General features: G+C 36.1%; 1 protein-coding gene across 2 annotated transcripts in view; it reads left to right on the top strand.

The window, feature by feature from the left end:
• The first annotated feature begins 255 nt into the window (after positions 1-255).
• Positions 256-23234, top strand: part of NUBPL (nucleotide binding protein like) — a 243544-nt gene continuing 220565 nt past the window's right edge. Inside the window, exons 1-3 of one of the 2 annotated variants that reach the window (XM_028506993.2) lie at positions 256-397; positions 931-1078; positions 3466-3500. In XM_028506993.2, coding sequence (XP_028362794.1) covers positions 290-397; positions 931-1078; positions 3466-3500 — 291 coding nt within the window. In that variant the 5' untranslated portion in view covers positions 256-289. Of the gene's footprint in view, positions 398-930; positions 1079-3465; positions 3501-23234 lie in introns of those variants that run through there. The other variant, XM_036029455.1, reaches the window with a different exon arrangement.

Below are 23234 nucleotides of genomic sequence, written 5' to 3'. Positions count from 1 at the left end.
TAATGAAAACAAAACAGGATTCTGCTGAGTCTCCTATCTACCTACTCCAGGACTTCTGTGAGGATCAAATGAGATGGGGTTCGTGAAAACGCTCCACAAGCATTTGGTTAAATAGTGTAAAATGTTTGTATCTGGCCACGAGGGAGACAGCGAGAAGTTGGGTTCCAGGGCTAAATAAACTCGGAGGCAGCTTGTCGCTAGGGAAAAGAAGCCGCGCGTTGCTACGTGACGTCATTACTCCGCGCCAATCGCGTCAGTTTCCGGGCTGGGCTGGGAGCAGTGTTCTGCCATGGGGTCCTGGCAGCGTGTGCTGCATTTTGGTGGGGTATTTTTTCGAGGTGGTGGAAGGGCCTGTGCCCCACTTGGGGGAAGCCGAGTGTTGGCTTGTCGGCGCCAGGTCCGTGGTGCAGCTGGGCAGGGGGAGAAGGGCGGGATGAAGATGCTGGGGCGACAGGCCCCCAAGTGCCTCTTGCCAAAGGCTCGTCTAAGACTCTCGTGGGCCCACGCCCACTTGGCGTTTCTCTGAGGCCTCAGTCGCCTGGATGTCCCCATTTTCCAGCCAATAGGCCCCTAGTGGGATCAGGCCGAGGTGTGGAGGAACGTGAAACATGTTTAGAACAGGGATGTATGACTTGCACATGGCTTTCTTAATGTTGGCTTTTTAGAAAGATAATTTAAGAGAAGAACACGTGGAGGATTTAACTCCGTAAAAAGGTGTTACTTTCTATTTTTGACGTTACGGTGTCTTGACATAATTTCAGCTTAAACAACGTGTTTCTACGATTATAATCAATAGTAGTAGGTGAATACCACTAAAGGCCTAAACAGAATTGGACTGGAAATGAAAGTTCTCTTAATCACAAACTCGAATTGTTTTTACTTTACAGCATGGTAATGGAGATGGCTTATTTTAAAACTTTTGTTTTAAAGTTATCTGGCGCTGAGAATGAGACCCTAAAACAAAGAAGAACAGAAATTATGTCCCGAGGACTTCCAAAGCAGAAACCTATTGAAGGTGTTAAACAAGTTATAGTTGTGGCTTCTGGAAAGGGTGGAGTTGGAAAGTCTACTACAGCAGGTATTATAGCATATTAATCCTGATGTTGATTAGGAACATGCTAACTGGTGAGTGAACAGTATGAAAATTATAGATTTATTTTTTAAAATCTTAGTATTTGTGGAGTTTCTAATAGCTGGTGACTTGGTATCAGAAGCTGGTAGCAATTAGGAGCTTAGAGTTTGGACTTATACAAAACTAGGTACATAGCCAGTTCTTTGACTCCTTCACTGAGGAAAAGATGGTCAGGTTGCCCATCAGAACTTAAGTTTACTTAACTGTAAGATGACGATGGTGATAGCCTTTTTCACAGGATAGTTATGTAAATTAAACTAAACTTAGCTCCGTGTCTCCATGCAGTATGTGCTCAGTATTTGATTACTGTTATTACTATTTTTAAAATACCTAGTGACTTTAATACTTATTTTTATTCTTTTATGCTCTTTTCTAGTCTTTTTCCATGTACATATAGTTGTACATGTAGTTGCAATGAGATTGTTTACATTGTGACCTTTTTTATTTAACCATAATATAACTTTCAGCATTTATAAAGTAATATAGATCTAATATTTGAAAATGCCTGAAAAGATTTAATGTAATTATTTGTCATCTAATTTTATATCTTTTATATTGATATATTGGAGCAGAGAATTTTCTTTTGTGGTGGCTCCTTTTAATTGATAACAGATTACACTGTGACTGAAATGCTGCTTTTAGTACCCATAAGAGTGCAATCAGAAATAGAAGAGTTGCCATCCAAGACGAATTTTTCAAAAGAAACCTTTTATTTGTAAAAAGAAATTATTTCAGTCTAATCATTTAAAAAGGGTAACTTCCTTTCTCCCAATCCTACTCAATAGAGTATTATTAATTTAGAGTCGTAAAATTCTCAGGTCTTATTGGCTACATTTAATTTTCAGTCACTTCAATAAGAATGGCTGCTAATTCAGATCTTATCCAGCCTATCATTTTTGCAGTTGATTTAAAAAAAAATGATTACCTTATTATATTTCATTTTGTTAATTTTAGCTTGATTCTATATGGACAAGATTAAATTTTGATTTTTTTTCAGATTATTAACCTAAAGTTGGGGTGCATATATATATACCTTAAAATTCTTTATTTTCATTGAAATCAATGACATTTTGAAATAAGAAGGGCCAGGTAGAGTTCTGTGACTGTCACTAGAGGTCTTGGATCTTGACTTACAGCCGTCTTTAGTAATTCCTTGGTCTGGCGGTTTTAGGGTGTACAGCTAGCTACCAATCCAACTATATAGTGTTACTGTCTCAGGTTTTTCCCATTTTGACCTGAAGGTAATTGTGGAAGAGTTTTTCAGATGTTTGAAGAAGTTAAGATTTACCAAATGTTATAGTGATGATAGGCCCTTAATTTACTATTTAATTGAAAATATATTATCATTAAAATGATTAGTTACTGAATGTTCTTAATGAGTTCATGCTACATCTTACACACTTTTGCTTTCTGAAGGGCCTACAATGCATCTATTTGATACTTTGTTTTTATTTTTTTTAGGCTGAACTTACTGCATTTATTTATTTATTTATTACTTATTTATTTAATTGTCATTCAAGTACAGTTTTTTGCCTCTTTCCCCCACCACTCCCCACCACCCCAGCCCTCCCACCTCCCTCCCCCATTCCCACTGCCTTGTTGTCCATATGTCCTTTATAATTGTCCCTATAAACCCTTCACCCTTTCCCCTATTATCCCCTCCCTTCTCCCTTTTGATTACTTTGTTTTTAAAATTTAGAAGCTTAGTCTTTTGTTCTAGAATCCACCTCTCTCTCTCTTTTTTTTTTTTTGAAAATTCGGAGTACATTTACCTGTTTTTGGTAGTGTGAATCTTTTTGCATGCTCTGTGATTACTTGGGCTGGTTAAAGATGGAAGTTATTTTCATGTTGATAGCCATGATTTGAACAATATAATTTGATGGATTTGTATGCTAGCACTTTTTTTAAAACCAATTGTTTATTGGTTTTGGTTAGAATATTATCTACTGCCATGGAATGTGGCAGCATATAAACAAGTAAATACATGAGAAAATGAAGAGGGTCACATAGTAGGTGCTTCAGTAAATGTCCCTTCCTATTTTGAAAATAATTAAACCATGTATACCATTTTTAAAAAACTAAATTATTTAAACAAAATTGTAACATACAAATGGATTATTTGAAATGTTAATAAGCATCTACTACTTATGTTGGAATATTAATTTCTTTTTTGTCTTTTTTACTTCCTGAATTCTCTCCATGCCCTTGTTTCTTACCAGTAAGGGAGATATATTAAAAATCTGTGTGCTTTGGTTATTACATTAAAAAATATTAAAAGGCAAAATGAATTTTAGTGGAAGGAACTAAATTTAATTACTTTTTGTTTCTTACAGTGAACCTTGCACTTGCACTAGCAGCAAATGATTCGGTAGGTGTATATTAATAGAAATACTAATTTATTAAAATGTTTTTTTTAAGACTGATAAAAAGCATATTGATATTTTTCATTTACTTTGTCAGAAGCTATATAGTGTAGCTCTAGACATTTGTATGTTTTCAAGGAACTCAAAAATCTGCTAGAAGTACTGGTTACATTTACTAGTACTAATGAAAATGAAGGGGAACCAGTGGCCACAAAATTTAGGCAGTCTCTGGAAGCTAGAAAAGGCATGTAAGTCTGTCAGCACCCTAATATTAGCTCATTGATACCTATTTTGGAGGTCTGTGATAATTTCTTACCATAGAAGTAGGACACAAATATAGACAGGAAATCGATTTTCTTAACTCTTGAATTTTCAAAAATGTCTTTATTTTGCTTTCATATTTGATTGTTTGACTAGATGGAGAATTTCAGGTTTAAAGTAATTTCCTCTCTGAACCTTGAAAACAAAATTCCATTTTTTTTCTAGCATTCTAATGAGATGTCTGATGCCAGCCTGATTTATATTGCTTTGTAATACTGTATATTTTCCTTTCAAAGCTTTTAGAGTTTTCTTTGTATTTTTTAAGTTTAGAAATGTTGCAAAGATGGATCTGGTTTTTGGCTTTACATTTTTTTTACATGCTTGGAAATTGGCGAAATAATATCAAGACTTTAGTCTTCTTCAGCTTAGGGAAAATTTCTTCATTTGTTACTCTTTAAGGTGTTCTTGTTTCAGAAACCTACACAGATATTGACCCTTTATGCTAGTTAATTTTTCTTCCATATTCTCCATTAACTTTGTCTTTTGTTCTGGGTTTTAGAAGATATCTTAGACTATTTTCTAGACTGCTACATTAGGTTTTAGTTGTTATTTAGTCCTTTTGATTTTTTAAAATTCAGAAATTATATTTTTTCCAATTTTCCAGAACTATTTTTTATTTTCCAATTGCAGTCCCTTCCCACTTAAAAAAATGGTGTATCATTTGTTTGAGTATCTCTGAGAATGCTAATTAAATTAATTAAAAACATTACTTTTAATAATCTTTATTTACTGAGCATGGTGGATCTCATGACGTGGTCCTCAGACCTGCAGAGTCAGCATCATCTGGGAACTTGTTAGACATGCAAAATCTTGCACCCCACCGCATACCTACTGAATCAGGAACCCTGAGGGTGGAATCCTGCAATCTGTGTTTTAACCAGCCCTCTATGTGATTTTGGTGCATGCTAAAGTTTGAGAAGCATGGATCTAGACTTTTTTAAAACTCTAATTTGCAAATGGCATCCTTTTTGTTTTCTAACGTGTTGATGTTTTTTATTTAGTTGTAAACTATTTTTTTCTCTCGTTTCAATGGGCATTTGAAGAGAAGAGAGAAAATGTATGTTTAGGCAACCTTATTGAAGTAAGAGATAGTAATACATTAAAAAATAATTTTTATTAGGGTACTTAGTTACCCTGGGGAAGGGACCCCATTTTCCTTAGAGAAAGAAGAAAACAGGGAAAATTCAGTGGGTGGGAAGGTAGATTAATTTGTGGGGATCTTTATTTTGGTTATTTCAGTCAAAGCTTTGAGCCTTAAGACTGAAGCAACTGTGTAATAAAGAATCAAAGGATGAAGAGAATAGTTAAAAAGGGTTGATTCCTTCATGTTAAATGCTGCTAGTCTTGATGAAATGGAAGCTCAGAATTTTTTTTTCCTCTTTTTTTTTTTTTCTTCTTTCAAGGAGGGATAAGGGCAGCCCCGTCTTTAATGCTTTATAAGAAATTGGCAACAAGAAAGGAAAAGCAGTAAGACTTTCCTTGGGCAACGTCTTCAGAAAGCCTTTAGTATCCTTAGGTGTTTTTAAATATGCTTATAAAATCTTTCTTAGTAAGCTCTTCAGTATTCTGTGATCCTGAGGAAGGCATTTTTTTGTTTTTTATTTTTCTATATTTTGTAGCAAAGTTAGTGTAGAAATTAAGAAGAAATCAAGGTAATTTGAATAGCACATGTTGATAACTAACTCAAAGATAACCTGACATAATATAGTACTTTATGATTGACTACTATCTTGTTATCTTTGATTAATTTATATACACTTAAGATGAATTTTATATAGCTTGCATATTTGATTAATAGTGCTTTTGATTAGGGATTAACATATTTGGCTTAAACTGTGATCTGCCAGCAGACTATCTGCAGTAGAAAAGAAGGGCTGTTCTATATGATTTATGTGTGTCTGGCATAATCTTGTGCTATTTCCCAACTTAAGATTTTATTAATATACTCGTCTAGGGGACATGCTTGGTTGGGGGGAAACTCTAGTTTCCTCTCAGCCCTTCTGTTTGCCTGAACTGATACAGATGGCTTAGGTCCAAGGACATTTACATATGGTACTAGGATATGTTGCTTTATGGGGTTAAAAACTCCAGTTAGGATGGTGTCTTTGTAGCCTCTCTAATGATTTATTGTCATGGAGCCTTAATTCCATGGAGCTGTATTGTCCTTAGTCCAACTTTGCTCAAGATCTTGTTAACTCATTTCTCCTATCTTTTCCATGGGTTGGTGCTTACCCTTCTTTAGTATGTAGTGGGAAGACCTAATAAGATGGGTTGTAGGCCTAGGGGAAACAAGTCCAGGAAGTTATTTATTTTACTTTTAATGTTGGCCTTGCTAATCTCTAAACTGGATTGTGTAAAACCAAGGGTGGGGTGGGGGGGATGTAAAATAGTCCATTGGGATGTGGGAGGAAAATTTTTCTTTTCTATTTGTATTAATTTTTATCTTTTATGTATGCTTTTATGTATGCTTTATAATTTATACTATATTAATATAGTAGTTCTAATATAATTTATAAATAAATATATTAACATATCTTGAACATACATGCTTAAACATTTTTACTAATAGGGCCAAATGATCAGAAAAATTTCTATGTCATGGGACTAGGAAAAAGGAATTTCTGGGCTGGATCATATGCCCAGTTCAGAAGAAGACTACTTTGTAGATTGAGGCAAAGGCCTTATAGGAGTAGGGTATGGATTTTCCCTACCTTTTCCTTGCCTTTTGTACTTTCCTTTGGGTACATAGAAAATAGTATTGCAAAGCAGAATTTATGCTTATGTATGTTATGCATCTAAAAATTGCATCCAGTGGTGGTGTTGGAGCTGGCTCATGCTTGTTTTGTGTGAGCTGATTGTTAAATTTTCATGGATTTTGCAAACCAGTTGATATCATGTTGTTAGCTTGAAATAGACCAGAGTGGGAATGGCCTATAGAAACCATAGAAATTGGCAAATACTGAAAAGCAGACTCCCCAACCCATCTGGGCCAGCTGTTAAAAATTACTGGCACAGCATTGTCATGTATATTTATAATCATATTTCTTGATTTTTCTTTTTCTATCTCCCTAACTGCCCTTACCATGGGTCTCCTTCTTCTACAGTATGCATTTAGTAGATGATGATAAGAGCATAGACTGTGAGAGGGAAACATAAAGGTCACCAGTGATAAGCTCTCTGAGGTTCCCACGTTAGTTCATTTCAGTTCAACTGGCTTTTATTGAGCATGTGTAACATTAATTGTTAGACATCCTGGGAATATAAAGAAAAATGTGTATATGTGTACATAAATGTGTATATATCTGTGTGTGTCTGCATTTGTGTGTATTTTGATGTATAGCTGAACTAGGTTCAATAATAATTTCTTCTGTGAGTGGGAAAATGTTAGTTAAAGTAATACTTAAGATTTTATTGTGCTTTATAACAGTAGACAAATTATGTGCTCTTAAAGGTTTTATAATCTAGTGTAGACAGAAGATGTCTTAAATGTCTTAAAATAATGCAATATATTCAAGGTCAAATAAAGTAATATATCTGTCCTAGATATACTGGCTTTTATTCCAGAGAAAAGCATACTTTTTTTTCATGAAGCATTTTCATGAACATAATTATATTTGATTCTCACAGAAACCTGTAATGCAGTACATGTAACATTTATCAGTTTTACAGTCTTTATTGATTCTGCCCTGTCCTTGCCCCATTTCATCAGCCAGCAAATGTTCTTTTTTTTGTTTTTCTTTTTTTCATTTTTTAATATATTTTATTGATTATGCTATTACAATGTTCTTGTTTCTGTCTCTGAACTATTTTTCCAATATGTATCTTTCTATTTCCATTGTTGCCACTCTGATTAAGGTTCATGATGTCTTTTTTTGGCTCATTCATTTATTTATATTTCAAGTAGTTGTTGGGTGCCGACTCCATCCCTAGCACTTTGTTAGTTAGAGGATACAGGAATGAATGAGACATATGGCCCCTGCCTCTGAGGAACTCACAGATTGACAGACTACTTCAGTGACCTCTTCCCTGCGCATGCTCAAATCTGTTCAGTACATAATGTCAGATTACTCTTCCTAAAGCATTGTCGGAATTATATTACCTGTTCAGACTTACTGCTGAATGCCTTGATGGTATTTAAGGTCCTCTATGATCTGGCTCCCATCTACCTTTCTGGGATTATCTTCAGGTCTTCTAAATGCTCACTGTATTCAACCAATATGGGTTACTTGCCTTTGTGTTTGCCCATGATAGTTTGCAGCCTTTTTTCTACATTTCTATTGGAGTGTTCTCTTCAACTTTTTTCAGCTTTATATGTCCCGTCTTCCAGGCTCCCATATAAGGCTGCCCTGGTTATATCCTGCATAAGGGTGCTTCTTGAAGGGGTTGAGTGATGACAAAAATCCAGGCTACTTACTTGTTCATGTGCATCTGCAGGCTGCATTCTCATTCACACAGAGACACTGTATGAGCTAGCCTTGTCCTGAGGGGCAGCTTAGTGAAGTGCTTGATGAATTCCCCCCAAGTGAGGGTCATTTTCCCATCTTGTGAAATCCAATAGCACTGTTTATTTGTATTATTATTGAACCCCTGCAGCCATTCTGATAATTTTCATAATAACAATATAACATTTATTGAGCATTTATTATATGTCAAGCTATGTTCCTCATGACATAGTTCTTAACTCATTTACTCTTTATAGCAATCATATGGGACTATGTACTGTTGTGATCCTTGGTGCAGATAAGAAAGTATAAGCACCTGGAGACTAAGTAGTTTACCCAAGGTCACCAAAAAGTACGTAAATGGCAGAGCCAGGATTTGAATGCCAACCTAGATCCTGTGCTCGTAACCTACTCACTATACTAATACTGTCTTATGATTAAGAAATGTGTTCTCTTCATCCCTGGCTCCTCTTAGCAGCTAGTACAATGTTTTATGACTTAGGAAATAAACAGTACATGTTTGCTAATGGATGGATTGAATGCATTGACTGGTTTCACAGTATGTTGGTGCAAAGTTTTGTTTTGATTTGCTTTGTCTTTTTGAGGTGAAGTATGGGTTGAGAAGGCTTGTTGTGGCTTAGTGGCTTATACACTTTTCGTGCTTTTTAAAAAATGGTGTACTCTGTGATTCTCTTTGGCCTTCTTCTCATTGTATACTCTTTATCCAGCAATTTCATCTCTTCCCATTGCCCAGTTACTACCTCTGTGCCCTTGTGTCACCAGCCTGACCATCTCTCTTGGATACAAGATGACATTTCTGTCCAGTTGTCTATTGTTTATGTCCACTTGAATGCTTCATGAGCATTCAAACTCGACATGTGTAAAACTAAACTGGTCTTTTCAACAACCATATTTTTCTAGAATATGTGCTGTCATTTCATTCCTTATTGCTCCTGTCTTATTCAGACCCTCATTATGGATATTCTGTGACGTAATCCCTGCTCTCTATTTTCTTTGCTTTGGGGAAAGGATTAACACTTCCCATATTATTTTAAAAAGGTTTGTTAATATTCTATGCTAGTCTGTGCACTTTGGGGGACAGTGATTTTGGTTTTATTCCTTTTTTAAATCCTAAGTGCCTAGACTAGTGATGGTATATAGTAAGCTCTTAGAAAATGTTGGTAATGACAGTGGAACATGTTAAGTGAAGAGGGGTTGTGAATATATTTCATATATATGGCAAATTCTAAATGTTTGATAAATTGTCCATAGTTTGTTTGTTGCTGAACTCTGCTTTTTACCCTGAGAAATAAAATAATTAAAATCTAAATGTGGGTTGTGTACGTGAAGTGCTTAGCACAGTGACACATAGTAAGTTCTATATAATTTTTTAGTATTGGTAGACAAATAAAAGCTATTTGTAAGTAATATTTCAAAATAAATGCATTTTATTTACTTGACTGTTATAGTTAAACATTTTAAGTTTTATATTTTCATTGCTGAAATGAATTATTAACTAGTATTTTAATTGGACTTAAAGATGGAAAAGAAAGCAATATTATCTTCAAAGGGTTTGTGTTTCTTTGTGATTTTTCCCCCATTGATGTTTATTTCAAAATATTTATTTTTTCCCATTATTACATAATATCTTTATACTTATTCTTTCCAGACATGCTGCTTCTTTCCACAAATTATTATGAGTAGTTTTTAAACATAATTAAGATTGTCTTAAGCCTTTGAAGTTAGGAAAAATTAGGAAGTGTTAGTTCAAGATTTAGGTTTTGGTTTTTGAAAGGTTCGACTATCTTGGAACAGAACATACTAAGTACCGCCACTTAAAACACTGATTTTCCTCATTGGTAGTTATGTATCCAGCAGTTAATAGACTGGTTTTTGGTGTCAGGGAAATCTGGGCTGCATTCTGGCCTTTTAGAAACTGTGACTTTTGCCTGTACCTACCTCTTAAAGGTGTGAGTATTAAAGGAGATAAGGCATATGAAACACCTAGCACAGTGTCTGGCACATAATATTGTACATGCTAATAAGAAACATATGACTTTTTAAATGTCTTAAATTTTAATTTTATTTTTAATTATAATTTATGGCCAATGTTATTTTGTATTAGTTTCATGTGTACAGCATAGTGGTTAGGCAATCATATATTTTACAAAGTGGTTCCCCCTGATATTTCAAGTACCCACCTGGCACCGTACATAGTTGTTACAATATTATTTGGTATACTTTACATCCCCATGACTACTCTGTAGCTGCCAACTTGTAGTTCTTAATCTCTCACCTTTTTTATCCAGTACCCCAACACCCCTCCCTTCTGGCAACCATCAATCTGTTCTCTGTATCTATGAATCTGTTTCCATTTGTTCATTCATTTATTTTGCTAATAAGAGCTAGTCCTTTTTTTTTAAAAAAATGTTATTTTAGAGAGAGGGGAAAGGAGGGAGAAAGAGAGAGCAACAAACATCAATGTGAGAAAGAAACATTGATCGGTTGCTTTCCGTACTTGCCCCACTCATGGACCAAACCTGTAATATAGGCATGTGTCATAACCAATATTCGAACTAGTGACCTTTCAGTTTGTGGGACAATGCCCAACCAACTGAGCCACACCAGCCAGGCATAAGAGCCATTCTTATTAGTTATTATGGCTATTCATATGCCAGCTTAAACATATTATTATCTGGAATATTAGTTATGATGTGAATTTGGATTAAATATGGATGAAGCTCTGTTTTTATAATTATGTGTAGGGAATCCTGATGTATACTACATAGTTAAAGTGTGTAAAGTTGGTGCTCATCTTTCCTTTAACACTAGTGTTGTAAAGGGTCTACACTGTATTAAATTAACCTGTTAACTTTTTTTAGTATAGCTTGGTAGTATATACAACAGATATATTTCTTATGAAAATATAGGTTGTTTCAATATTATGGTTAGCCATTTTTGAGGAAAGGTACACAATCAGTGTTTAAAGTATAGTTATTTTAAAGGTACAGGGGAAACAGGGCAAGACATCTAGAAGGAACAGTTGCAAATTCATTATTTTTCCTTCATTTTGTTCTTCAGTTCAAAGGTAATTCTTGGTAAGACGTGTGTTTTATATGTGCATTTAAATTCACAGATTTTTGACATTTACTGAGGAGAGACCTAGAAAATATATTTGTAATTAGAGCAAAAGTCTTTTCTAAGACTAGGAATTTCTTTTAGGATAACAAATAAAAATATTCATAATGGCTGATGAATTTTTTTGCAAATATTTGATAATTGTGATGAATTAATCTGATTTTGATGAATTTGTTCCCTTTCTCTCTTGAATCTACTTGTGATGGCTATGTAGAGAATATCAGTTTATAATCATGAAAAGAATGAACAAATTTCTGATGAATTACTTTTTTCTTATTCTTTCATATGTAGGTTCATTCATTCATTCATCAAACATTTATTGAGGGCCCGTCATCTTCTCTGCTTGTCATGGGGATGCAGAGTTGAAAAAGGCCTGTCTCTGTTCTTACTCTTAGTTAATTTATAGCCTGAGTGACTGTTGGGGAGATTGTCATTTCCAGTGGGAGAGAGGATCTTTATATGACTTGATGATTGTTGACAGGTCTTCAGTTTACTCTTCTCATTTACTACAGATACTCTTCCAAATATTTCCCACTCTTAAGTCTTCTACCCCATTCCAGTTTCTTCACTGCCAGCGCATGATCTTGCCTCCTATTCCATGAAAAGGGGGCTTTTCATTGGTAACTTATTTCCCTCCTTTGTATTCCTTCCTTCTATCAAGTGTATCTTTCTATAGTCAACATAACCTTCTTACTACTCTCCTGCCTCAAAGAAAAGAGGTATCAGAGCTGATACCTCTTCTAGGACTCTTGATCCTTCATTTCTTGCCTTTCTAGGACTTTGACTCATAAATTCCTTTTGGTTTACCTTTAGTTTCTCTTTATTAATTCCTCCCCTTTGGTCTCTAGGTTAACTCATCTTACTCATACACACTGAAAAATATACATGTATATTTATTGGGTGGTAAGTAAATGAATCAGCAGATCTTTTCTAAATCCCTGGAACCCCTCAGGCTCCTTCCCTCTGTTACTTTCTCATGATAGCTGCACTCTAGAGAGTGGTCTCCCCTGGCTGTGCCTGTTTACTCAAGGTTCATTTATTTCTGGACTTCTCTGGTCAGCTCCTTATCACATGCTACTGAATTTTCTCTTCTAGTTACCAACTCTCTGCCAAATACACGTATTTGTTCCCTAACTCTCTTTAATCTACTTGATTTCCTGCTGCATCTGATAGTGCTGACCACAGGAGCTGACACCTTAGAGAGTGTTTGCCTGGCTTTCACAATAGCATTCTGTGTTGATTCTTTTCTCTTTCTCTGGCCTTTTGAATTTTTTCTCTAACTTTTCATATTGCTCCATTCTTATACATGTTTATTTTTTCACACGCATACTTATGTAGCCTTCCTTTGTCTTCAGATACTGCTTCTTCAAGTGTCTGTCTCTTTTCTAAGTCCACATCTTTATTTTCAATAGTTTACTCAACATCTCCATTTGATATTCTGCAGATATGTCAGACTTAAGTGATCAAAATGGAACCACCATAATTTTCTTCCTCTCCAAAAGCTGTATTCATGAACAATTCACTTAATGTTACCATCACCATTTCCATTTTATCTATAAATGTGTAACAAACTACCCTAAACTTGATATAAAGCAACAGCCATTTTATCAATGTCATACATTCTATGGAACAGGAATTTGGACAGAGCACAATAGGGATGGCTTTCTCTGTTCTGCGGAGTTTGGGACTTCACCAGGGAAGCCTCAGATTGCTAGGTGCTGGAATTATCCAGGGGCGCTTTGCTCGCATTTTTGGTGCTTGAACTGGGATGACCTGACGGCTGAGTTCAGCTGGGATTGTTGATAGTCGTGATGCCTTTACATGACCTTTCTGTGTCATGTGGGCTTCCTCACAGCATGGCAGCCTTGGTGTAGTTGGACTTCATACATATGGCTCAGGACTCCACGAGTTAGTGTCCTAGTGAACAAATTGGAAGCTGTATGGCCTTTTGTGACTTAGCCTTGGCTACATTCTGTATTAAAGTACTCATGTGTCTTCTCAGTTTAAGGTGAAGGGACACAGACCTCACTTCTTAATGAAAGAAATATCAAAAAATAATATTTCTTTCATTAAGAAATATTAATAAAATGTTCAGACTTTTCATCAGAGTTTCATATTTTAAAACCACCACACCAAATCTGATGTCCTACTTAGAAATCTTGATATAATCCTTGTCTTTTATTTTACTTATCCCAGTTACTTTTTATGTATCAATCACTAAGTACTGGCCTTTTAATTTGAGAATTATCTCCTTTTCTCTATTTTCATGAACCTAGTAAAGCATTTTATCACCTTTCCATTGCGAGTAATTTGTTACTTCTTAATTGGTCTATATAATCTCTGCCATCTTGAGTTAAATAATGATTCCTCATACCGATAGTAGGATAGTTCTTACTTCATATAAGTCTCGATACAAATTGCTTGGCTTATTTATTACGGGTTGGCTCCATGTAAATTTCCACTTTGCACTTGACTTTGCTTCAAGTCCTCCTTTGCATTTACTGTCTTCCTTGCCTTCATTACCTAGCTCCTTTAATTCTTCAGGTCTTATTTTGCTTGTCACTTCCTCTGTAAAGCCTTCTTAATGGTTTCAAAAAATGTTACTTCTGTGGCTTCATATGTTTATCTCCTGTTATTGGAGTGACTGTAGCTTCCACGAGGTCATGGACTGCTTTTTAAATCATCTGCCACTATTGCCTGGCCCATTATTATGCTCTCAGTAAATGCTTGCTACGTGATTGAAAACAGATTACACTTTGGTGGAATTCTCCAAAGGTTTTGACTAAGTTACTGGGCTTTCTCAAATGTCTATACCAAGTAGTCTTTTTTTTTTTTTGCCTTGGGAGAATTATGCTTAGAGAAGCTTTCAAATAAGGGAGTTTATATTCTGTGCTTCAACATTTTTATTTCTGTTAAAACATACAGCAAAACTGAAAAACTTATATTTGAAATATTATTCTTGTGTGCCAGAGAATTTGGGGAAATGGGCAAGTATTAGATTTAAAACAAACTTTGCTAAGATCAAAGTCTATGAGAATAAAGTTGAAATCAGAATAGTATGGTGTTTTTGGCTGTGGCATTTTAAAACTTTAAATTTGGCCATGAAATATTTCACATTACAGATTTAATTCCAGCCTATTTCTTTTTGGTCAGGAGCATGTGCTTGTTCATTTTTGGCAGTTTCACTGTGTGAAAGGGCTGGGGTCAGCACTGCCATGCAGAAATGGGTCAGTGAGCGTTCTGATGAAAGGGAAAAACTTTTAAAGAGTCTTTATTTATTGTTGGTGTAATAAAACAAAATAATTATAAGCTTGCTTCCTCTTTCATTCCTCAAATGCTTTGCCAAATGAACCACATCAACCAATTTTGTAGAAAACGGATTGCTGTTTTAAATAGTTGTTTAGATATTATTCTGAAGAATCTTCTTCAGAGTCTCCTCTCTTTTGTCTTCCAAAAGGACATAAATCTCCTTTGTACTTACATAAAAATATTAAACAGCTGCTTTAAGAGAGCAGGCAGCTTGTTCTAATTCAATGAGTGATAAAGTATAACCACCTATTTTCAGCTGAGCTGGAAGGAAGAACTCTATCCTACTGTTGCTTTAAAAGATAATTTTATTACTGTCAAAACAGATAACAAGCTAGAATTTTCTAAGAACAATAAATGACAAGTTGGTTTACTGCCTGTGGCTCTTAAACAATGCAACATTCTTAAATTAGGGTAGGAAAGTATTCAGGCGGTCTTTGCATGCGGTCTAGGTCCCCAGCATAGAGACAGGGTTGCTCTGTGTTTAGATTTTTCCTGAATTGAACAAGACACATAGGTTTCTCCAAACCCTGGAACAGCCTTTAGCTCTCAACTTTGCTGGAATGTCGTCTGGACTGTGCTGGGGCGCTGTGCCAGGCACCATGGAAACTGACCAAGGCTCTGTCTAGTCCTCTTCTTTCAGCTATTTGAGGGGGCTTTAATAAAAGATGACCAGCATAGCTAATCCTCCTCTCCACATTTGTATTGTCTTTAAAAATAATTAAAAATATAGCTTACTTAAGGGAATATAGAGTATAGAGATATCCTATTTTTGTTAGGCTATTTAAAACATTTTATGCAGCTGAAGAGTATTCCTGCCAAGAAACAATGAAAATTATCATTTTGGATGGGCATAATTCCATTGGTTTGGGATTTTGTCTGTTGGCCTCTGTGCTTATATATGCAATGGAATAACAAATGTTAAATTTCCATTTACCTGCTTAAGAGCTGGAGAGGGACTCATAGAAATTAAGGCATGAGTATTTTGTCATACCATTGCCAAGTGAAATATGGTTTAAGTTATGGTGTCAGAGACATAAAAGTTAAAAGCATCTGTGAAGAATTAAGGTAATTAAATATTTAGGTATTAATAGACATTTAATAGCATCTTTCAAAATAACCAGTTGGTAGCTGAAGTTAGGAAAGGCTTTGTATTTATGGTGATCTTTAGAAGTCTGGACTTTGGCAATCTCTCCTATTTTCTTGGTGGGGAGCTGGTGAGCAGGGGAGGAAAGTCTGAGCAGAAGCTATCTGAGGAGTTGCCTGGTGCTGATAGAAGAGTTTTTTAAAAAAAAAATTAGTTAATTTGCCCTGGCTGGCATAGCTCAGTGGATTGAGCGCGGGCTGCGAACCAAAGTGTCGCAGGTTCAATTCCCAGTTGGGCCACATGCCTGGGTTGCAGGCCATAGCCCCCAGCAACTGCACATTGATGTCTCTCTCTTTCTCCCTCCCTTCCCTCCCTAAAAATAAATAAATAAAATCTTTAAAAAAAATAAAAATAAAATTAGTTAATTAAAAAAAATTGAGGTTAAATTCACATTGGTAAAAGAGTTTTGTGCTGTAAGCTACACTGATGGCATTGTTCCATTTTCCAGGGTTTATTTCATTTTCAAGGTCTGACTCTGGTTTAAAGAGGCAAAATGGGGACTTGGATGATTGAGTCTTCTTTTTGGTTGCTTTCAATGAAATGATTTCCTTTAATGTCCAGGAAAGCCTGTTTTATGAAATAAAAATGAAGGGTGTAAGGCTCAGTGCTTCTACAAAGAGAGATACTTTCAGTCATTTGTTTGGGTCCTTACTGAATACTTACATGTGCTAGGTACTTTTCTGGGTCCTGGCTATATAGTGGTAAAAAGTTCCTATTTTTAAGGAGTTTACAGTCTAGTGCAGTGATTTTCAACCTTTTTCATCTCATTGCACACATAAAGTAATTACTAAAATTCTGTGGCACAACAAAGAATATATTGTTTGCTTATCTGATGAAAAAATAGGTATAATTTTGATTCATTCCTACTGGATGGTTGTTGTTTTCTTGGCTGTTGACATCTTTTTATTTGACAACCTAAGGGAATAGAGGTCAGTACCCCTGACTAAATGGTCAGGTTTGCGTATTTTAAAAATTCTTGTGCCATAGAAGTTGAAAATCACTGGTCTAGTGGAAGAGATATAATACATAGACATATATACTTTTAGGATGTAACAAGAGGTGTAAAAGCTAATAAAGCAGTATAAGGAAAGGGAAAGTAATGGGAGGTGCTATTTTAGATAGAGCTGTCAGAAAGGTACTCTCTGAAGACATTTGAGCAGAGTTCGAAAGGAATTGAGAAACTGGGCCACAGGGAGAGCCCTGAGGTGGATCAACTTGGATTGTTTGAAGAAAGCAGGAAGGTCGGTGTGACTAGAGTGGATTAGCAGTGTAGGCTCTGGCAGGTCAGGCAGAGTTGATAAGCAATGGCAGAAATTTGACCTTTTTTTCTGAGTGTGATGGGGATTTTCGATTAGGACAGTGACTTGATCTGATTTATTCCTTAAAAGATGCAGCTGTATTGTAGAGCATGGACTGTAGGGAAATAAGAATGTAAGCAGGGAGACTTACTAGTAGCTAATGCAGAAATTTAGGCTAAAGACAGTAGCTTGGGCTGTCATGTACCTTGGTAAAGGTAGTGATAAGTACTTGGGTTACAAAAATATTTTGAAGGTAGAGCCAGGAGGACTTCCTGATGCGTTTGATGTGGATGGTGAAGGACAGAGATGGTTTCTTTTTCTTTTTCTTTTTTTTGTATAGTAAAATGACTTACATAACATAAAATTTATGTTAACCATTTTTAGTGTGTAATTCTGTGGCATTCAGTACATTCATACTGTTGTACAACCATTGCCACTGTCTCTCTCCAGAACTATGTTATTATCCCAAACTGACACTGTATCTGTTAAACAGTATCTCCCTGTTCCCCCGCCCCCTGTCCATGGCAACCACCACTCTACTTTTGTGCTGTATGAATTTGACTATTCTAGGTACCTCATGTAAGTAAAATCATCCAATATTTGTCCCATTGTATCTGGATTTTAAAAAAAAGCTTTTATTTATTTTCAGAGAGAGGGGGAGGGAGGGAGAGAGAGAGGGAGAGAAACCTCAAATCCTTTTAGTTCACAGGCCCATGCTCAGTCCACTGAGCCACACCAGCCAGGTCTGTATCTGGATTATTTGACTTAGCATAGTGTTTGCAAGATTCATCCATGTTGTAGTATGCATGAGAATTTAATTACTTTGTAAGTTTCTTGGTAGTGATATTTCCTGAAACGGAAAAGACTTCTGAAGGAAACATTGGAGGTTAAAATTAGTTCTCTTATCACATGTGAAGTTTGAAATGCTTAACAGACACCTTAGTGCAGGGGTGTCAAACTCATTTTCACTGGGGCCCACATCAGCCTTGCAGTTTGCCTTTAAAGGGCCGAATGTAATTTTAGGACTGTATCAATGTAACTACTCCTTAACTAGGGGCAATGAGCTCGGCACTGCCGCCGGGTAGAAACAAGGTGCTGGGCTGGATAAAACAAGGTGGAGAGCCCGTGGGCCTTGTGTTTGCCACTTGTGCTTTAGCGGATATGTTGAAAAGTCCAGGACTCAGAGACAAAGTCGGGGCTGAAGATTTAAATTTGGGAGTTGTCAGAGTAGAGGTGGTCTTTCAGAGTACAGAATTGAATAAGAACACCTAGGGAATCAGAGCAGATTTGAAAAAATGGTCCGTTAACTAGCAGTACACGTTAAGGTTGTGATAAAGGAATACATATATTCTGAGATTTGTCTCAGTTGTTAAAACTATAGAGTTTTAAAAATTGACATTGACTTAAAATGTTCTAATTGGTATAGCACATTGGTTTTAAGTGGTTATCTGCTTGTTATTTTGTTATCCAATTACCTTATTTTCTTTGGCTTAAAATAGTGGTAAGCTTTGTTCTTTTAGAAGTTCTATGAGGAATTAAAAAAATAATTTGTGTCAGGATGAATTGGTGCTAACTAGAACAATTATTTCCAAAAGCTACATAGCATAGAATTTTATCATGGTGGGGAATATTTGAAAATTAATAGATGCCAGCGATAATAGAATAGAGGGGACTTGTTTATGAACAGAGTATTTTAGTGAGCAAACACCAGCTGTGCATGAGTGAGGGTGGCACTCATCCAGGGGAAGGACATTTTAGGGTAACTTTGTGTACTTTTTTTTTGTTTTAAATAGCAGAGAGGCTTTTTAGTTAGACTGCTGGTCCCTTTTCTTTTTCAAAGGATTAAATTTCAAAAGAAGGATCAGACCACTCTGGTGGGATGAAGTGGGAGTGGAGGACATTTTTGGAATGAGAGGGATACTTACAACAATACTAGGGTAGAACTTTCCCTAGACGCTGTGGTTAATAGGCATTTGACCAAGCACTTAAGAGCCAAATCTTAATATTACTTGTTTCTCTCCATTTAATGAGAATTGCTTAGCTTAATTAGCTCCCAGTTTTGTCTTACAATGATCTCACCACAGAGCTTGTGAATATTAATTCTTTTAAAAGAATTTATCCATTATAAATAATACATGTTTTGAGCATTGAGTCTTTGCAAAAGTATTCTGGTAGTAGAATTTGTTTTTATTGTGGAGAAAAAAGGATTTGATTTCATATTACTAAAGGATGTTATAAGTAATCAAAAGAAAAAGGGAAATTTGAGCATCTAGAAAGTCTACCAAATGTCATTTTTAAAGGAGGAAATTGAAGTCAGGAAAGAATAAACTTGCTTGGAAACAAGTCCTATAAATGGAACTCGAGTAGCTAACATCTGCCTTTGACAAAGTCCCCTGCAAAGCTGCTTCTTCTCCTTGAGGTCATTCAGTTAGGGCTGTGCTGTTCTCATATTTGCCATGGGAATGATTGCAATAATATAAATGATGTTTTATTTTTATACATGATTAGATAGGGAAGATGGAAGCCAGCTGTTGTTTAAGTGCGTGTCTTATGAAACCTTGCAGGGAATATGACAGAGGCTGTGGTAAATCAGAGGTGGCAGAGAGGGTGCTGCTAAGGCTGATGGAGCAGGTGTGGGACAGATAACCTCTCTTGTATCTCTTGGTGACTCTTGGTTTGGACTCTGGCAGAGTTAGATAGGGTAGCTGATTATATCACATGGCCTGTGATCTTATGGCTCAGTTTGTGAAACCGGAGACCCCAAGTCATTCCTTTCAAATGTTTATGAATGCTCTGCTATGTGTCACACAGTGGTAGAAGTTTTGAATACACTGGTGAATAAGAGAGTCTAGGTTGTTTATTTATATCTGTGACAAGTGCTGCAAGGGAGAAATCGTGTTGTCAGGAGGACATATAAGGGGACACTGATCTGATGTCAGGGTTGAGGGAAGACTTCTTTGAGGGAGTAATATTAGTCACACCTGCCTTTCTACAACCACCATGGCTGTCTGTCCCATTACTCTTATTTTTTCATGGAAATAATTATAGCCCCAAATTCTTATCTATCTAATCATCTATCATCTTTCAGTCATCCTTTCCCTCCATGTGTCCCCCACCCTCATTTGAGTGAAAACTCCTGAAGAGCAAGAGCCTCTGTGCCAGAAAACCCTGAATAGCAAGGAGTGCAGGGAGGTGAAGGAACCTAAAGAAGGCCCATGAAGTGGTAGTCAGTGGGAGAGAGAGAGTAGCAGCCTTGGAGATCATGTTAAGAATTTTAGAATTTTAGAATTTATCCTAAAGACCATGGGAAGCAATTTTAAGCAAGGGATAGACGTGATCAGATTTGCTTAAAGAACTACTTCACTGTTGTGTGGAGAATGGAGGGGATGTTAGAGTGGGCAAGGAGACTAGTGTAGCCCATTAGTAACCTAAGCAGGAGAGCATGATGATGTCTTAGACCAGGGTATTGGCAGTGGAAGTGGAGGAGGAGGTAAAACTGGTAGGTCTTTTTTTTTTTTTTAAAGATTTTATTCATTCATTTTAGAGAGGGAAGGGAGGGAGATAGATAGATAGAGAGGGAGAGAGAGAGAGAAACATTAATGTGCGGTTGCTGGGGGTTATGGCCTGCAACCCAGGAATGTACCCTGGCTGGGAATCGAACCTGGGACACTTTGGCTCCCAGCCCACGCTCAATCCACTGAGCTACGCCAGCCAGGGCACTGGTAGGTCTTAATGATGGCTTGGACATGGGAGAGGAGAGGAAGGAGTCAGGAATGACCTCCATTCCAGTTTCTTCGTTGTACAACTAAGCTGATGTCAGATACATTTTCTCGATGCATTTGAAAAATAATTTACATATTTTAAAGTTTGGTATACAGTAGACTTGCCCCTGATTGTGGAAATTCAGCAAATGTATTGAATTTTGCCAGTCAACTTCTGGACAATATAGAAAATACAATACTTTTTAGCCTATTCTATCTTACCTACTGATCAGTAACTTATGCCTTTGCTTAAGACTTGCTAATTGTTATAACTGAGAATCATAACAGTTGTCCTAGCAGTTTTTTAATGGTTCTGTTGAGATATAATTCACATACCTTACAATTCATTTGTTGGAAGTGGTTTTACAGTTCATTGGTTTTTAACATATTCACAGAATTGTGCATCTGTCACCATCAATTTGAGAACATTTTCATTATTCCCCAAATAAATCTCAAACCTCTGAGCCCTAATTCCTCAAAATCCCCATGTATCCCAGCCCTCGGCAACTACTGATTTACTCTTTTGTCTGTATGGATTTGCCTATCTTGGACATTTTCTATGAATGGAATCATATACTATATGGTCTTTTGTTGCTAGCTTCTTTCCCTCAGCATAATGTTTTCAAGGTTCATGATGTTGTAGCATGTATCAGTTCTTTACTTCTTTTTATTGCTGAGTAATAGTCCATTGTATAGATATACCATATTTTATCCACTTCATTAGTTGATGTACATTTGTGTTGTTTCCACTGTTTGGGTATGAATAATGCTTTTATGAATATTTGTATATAAGTTTTTGTGAGAACATATATTTTCAGTTCTCTTTGGTTACACCTAACAGTGGGATTGCTGGGTCATGTGGGAACTCTGTGTTTAACCATTTGAGGAACTGCCAGATTGTTTTCCGAAGTGGCTATAACCCTTTTACATGTCCACTAGGAGTGTGTGAAGACTCCAGTTTTTTACTTCTTTGCCACTACTTATCTTCTGTCTTTTTTTTTTTGGAATTATTTGTCCTCTCTCTCTGTCTCTCTTTCTTCCTTATTTTTAGGGAGATTATTTTATTTTTCCATTAGCATTTAGTCCCCTTGTTCTTCTTTTTGATTGTAGTCATCCTTGCGAATGTGAAGTAGTTTCTCATTGTGGTTTCCCATCAGTGTTTCTATGGGACTACATTGACAATGAGATTAAAGCTGGGTCATCTACTGGCTGACATAGAATTCAAGAAGTTGTTTTAATCATAAGAGAGTAGAGATAAATTGGCATATATAAGCAGGTATTTGAGGAGTTTTCCAAGGCTTTATGTTTGTTGCCTTTCTGGTTCTCAATTCAGCAATTAACAGTTAAAACATTTTGTTTTGTATCTTAAGTTTGAAAAGGTTGTGAGATTCCACAAAAGATTTTCACAAATGCCTCAAATATTTTTGTTGTTTTTCTTTCTTTTTAAAATACAATCTTCATCCCTTTTATGTCCTAAACAACATATTTGAGGTTGCCTAGGTGATTATGGACAAATTCAACTGAACAATCCATGGACCATCTTATATCAGTGTTTACTCATGGGTGCTAGCTTCACAATACCTTCAGCCTTGTAGGAAAGACAGATATATCTTACATATGATAAGGTATGTAATAACAAGATGTATACATTATTAGGAAGAATGTGGTAAGTACAGCATTTGATGGGTATAAACACAGTATGTTTATACCAGAGTAGACAGAAATTAATTACAGTTTTAAGCAGGTGCAGTAATTTGAAGGCTAAGTAGAATTTGGTAGGTAGAAAAATAGCAGAAAATAAGAGAATTCTAGGTTGAAGGAATGTAGCAGGAAATTTATTATAAGGCGTTTGGAATGAGAAGTAGTCTATATGACTATGGTGTATGATATATTGGGATAAGAGGGTTGTGGGGAATCCAGGTGGAGATAAACTGGCTTCATTTGTAAAGGAGTTTGGGTTTTGTGTTTATCAGTGGGACACGTTAGAACGTTTTCTACTAGTTTATGGTTCATGGTAAAATCTGTGCTTTTCAAAGGTAAGATTTATAGTGATGTTGAAGGACAAATTAGAGATGGATTGGAGGCAAGGGAGGCTGTTGCAACAGCCAGAGTGAATGTTGACTTCTCAACTAAAATTGGCCAGAAAATGGGGGTTTATTATTTAACATAAGAAATCTGGAAGTATCAGGGCTCTGAGTTGGACTTTTCTGAATTTCTGCTGGCTTAATCCTTATGGTTATAAGATGGCTGTCCCACTTAATCACAAACAAAGAAAAAGGGTATGCTTTTATATATTTTTTTTTATTGTTGTTGTTAGGAAAGAAAA

Source organism: Phyllostomus discolor, chromosome 1, assembly GCF_004126475.2.
Source record: "Phyllostomus discolor isolate MPI-MPIP mPhyDis1 chromosome 1, mPhyDis1.pri.v3, whole genome shotgun sequence".
Lineage (NCBI taxonomy): Eukaryota > Metazoa > Chordata > Mammalia > Chiroptera > Phyllostomidae > Phyllostomus > Phyllostomus discolor.
Note: the sequence above shows the minus strand (reverse complement) of the source record. Positions and strands in the feature narration are given on the sequence as shown.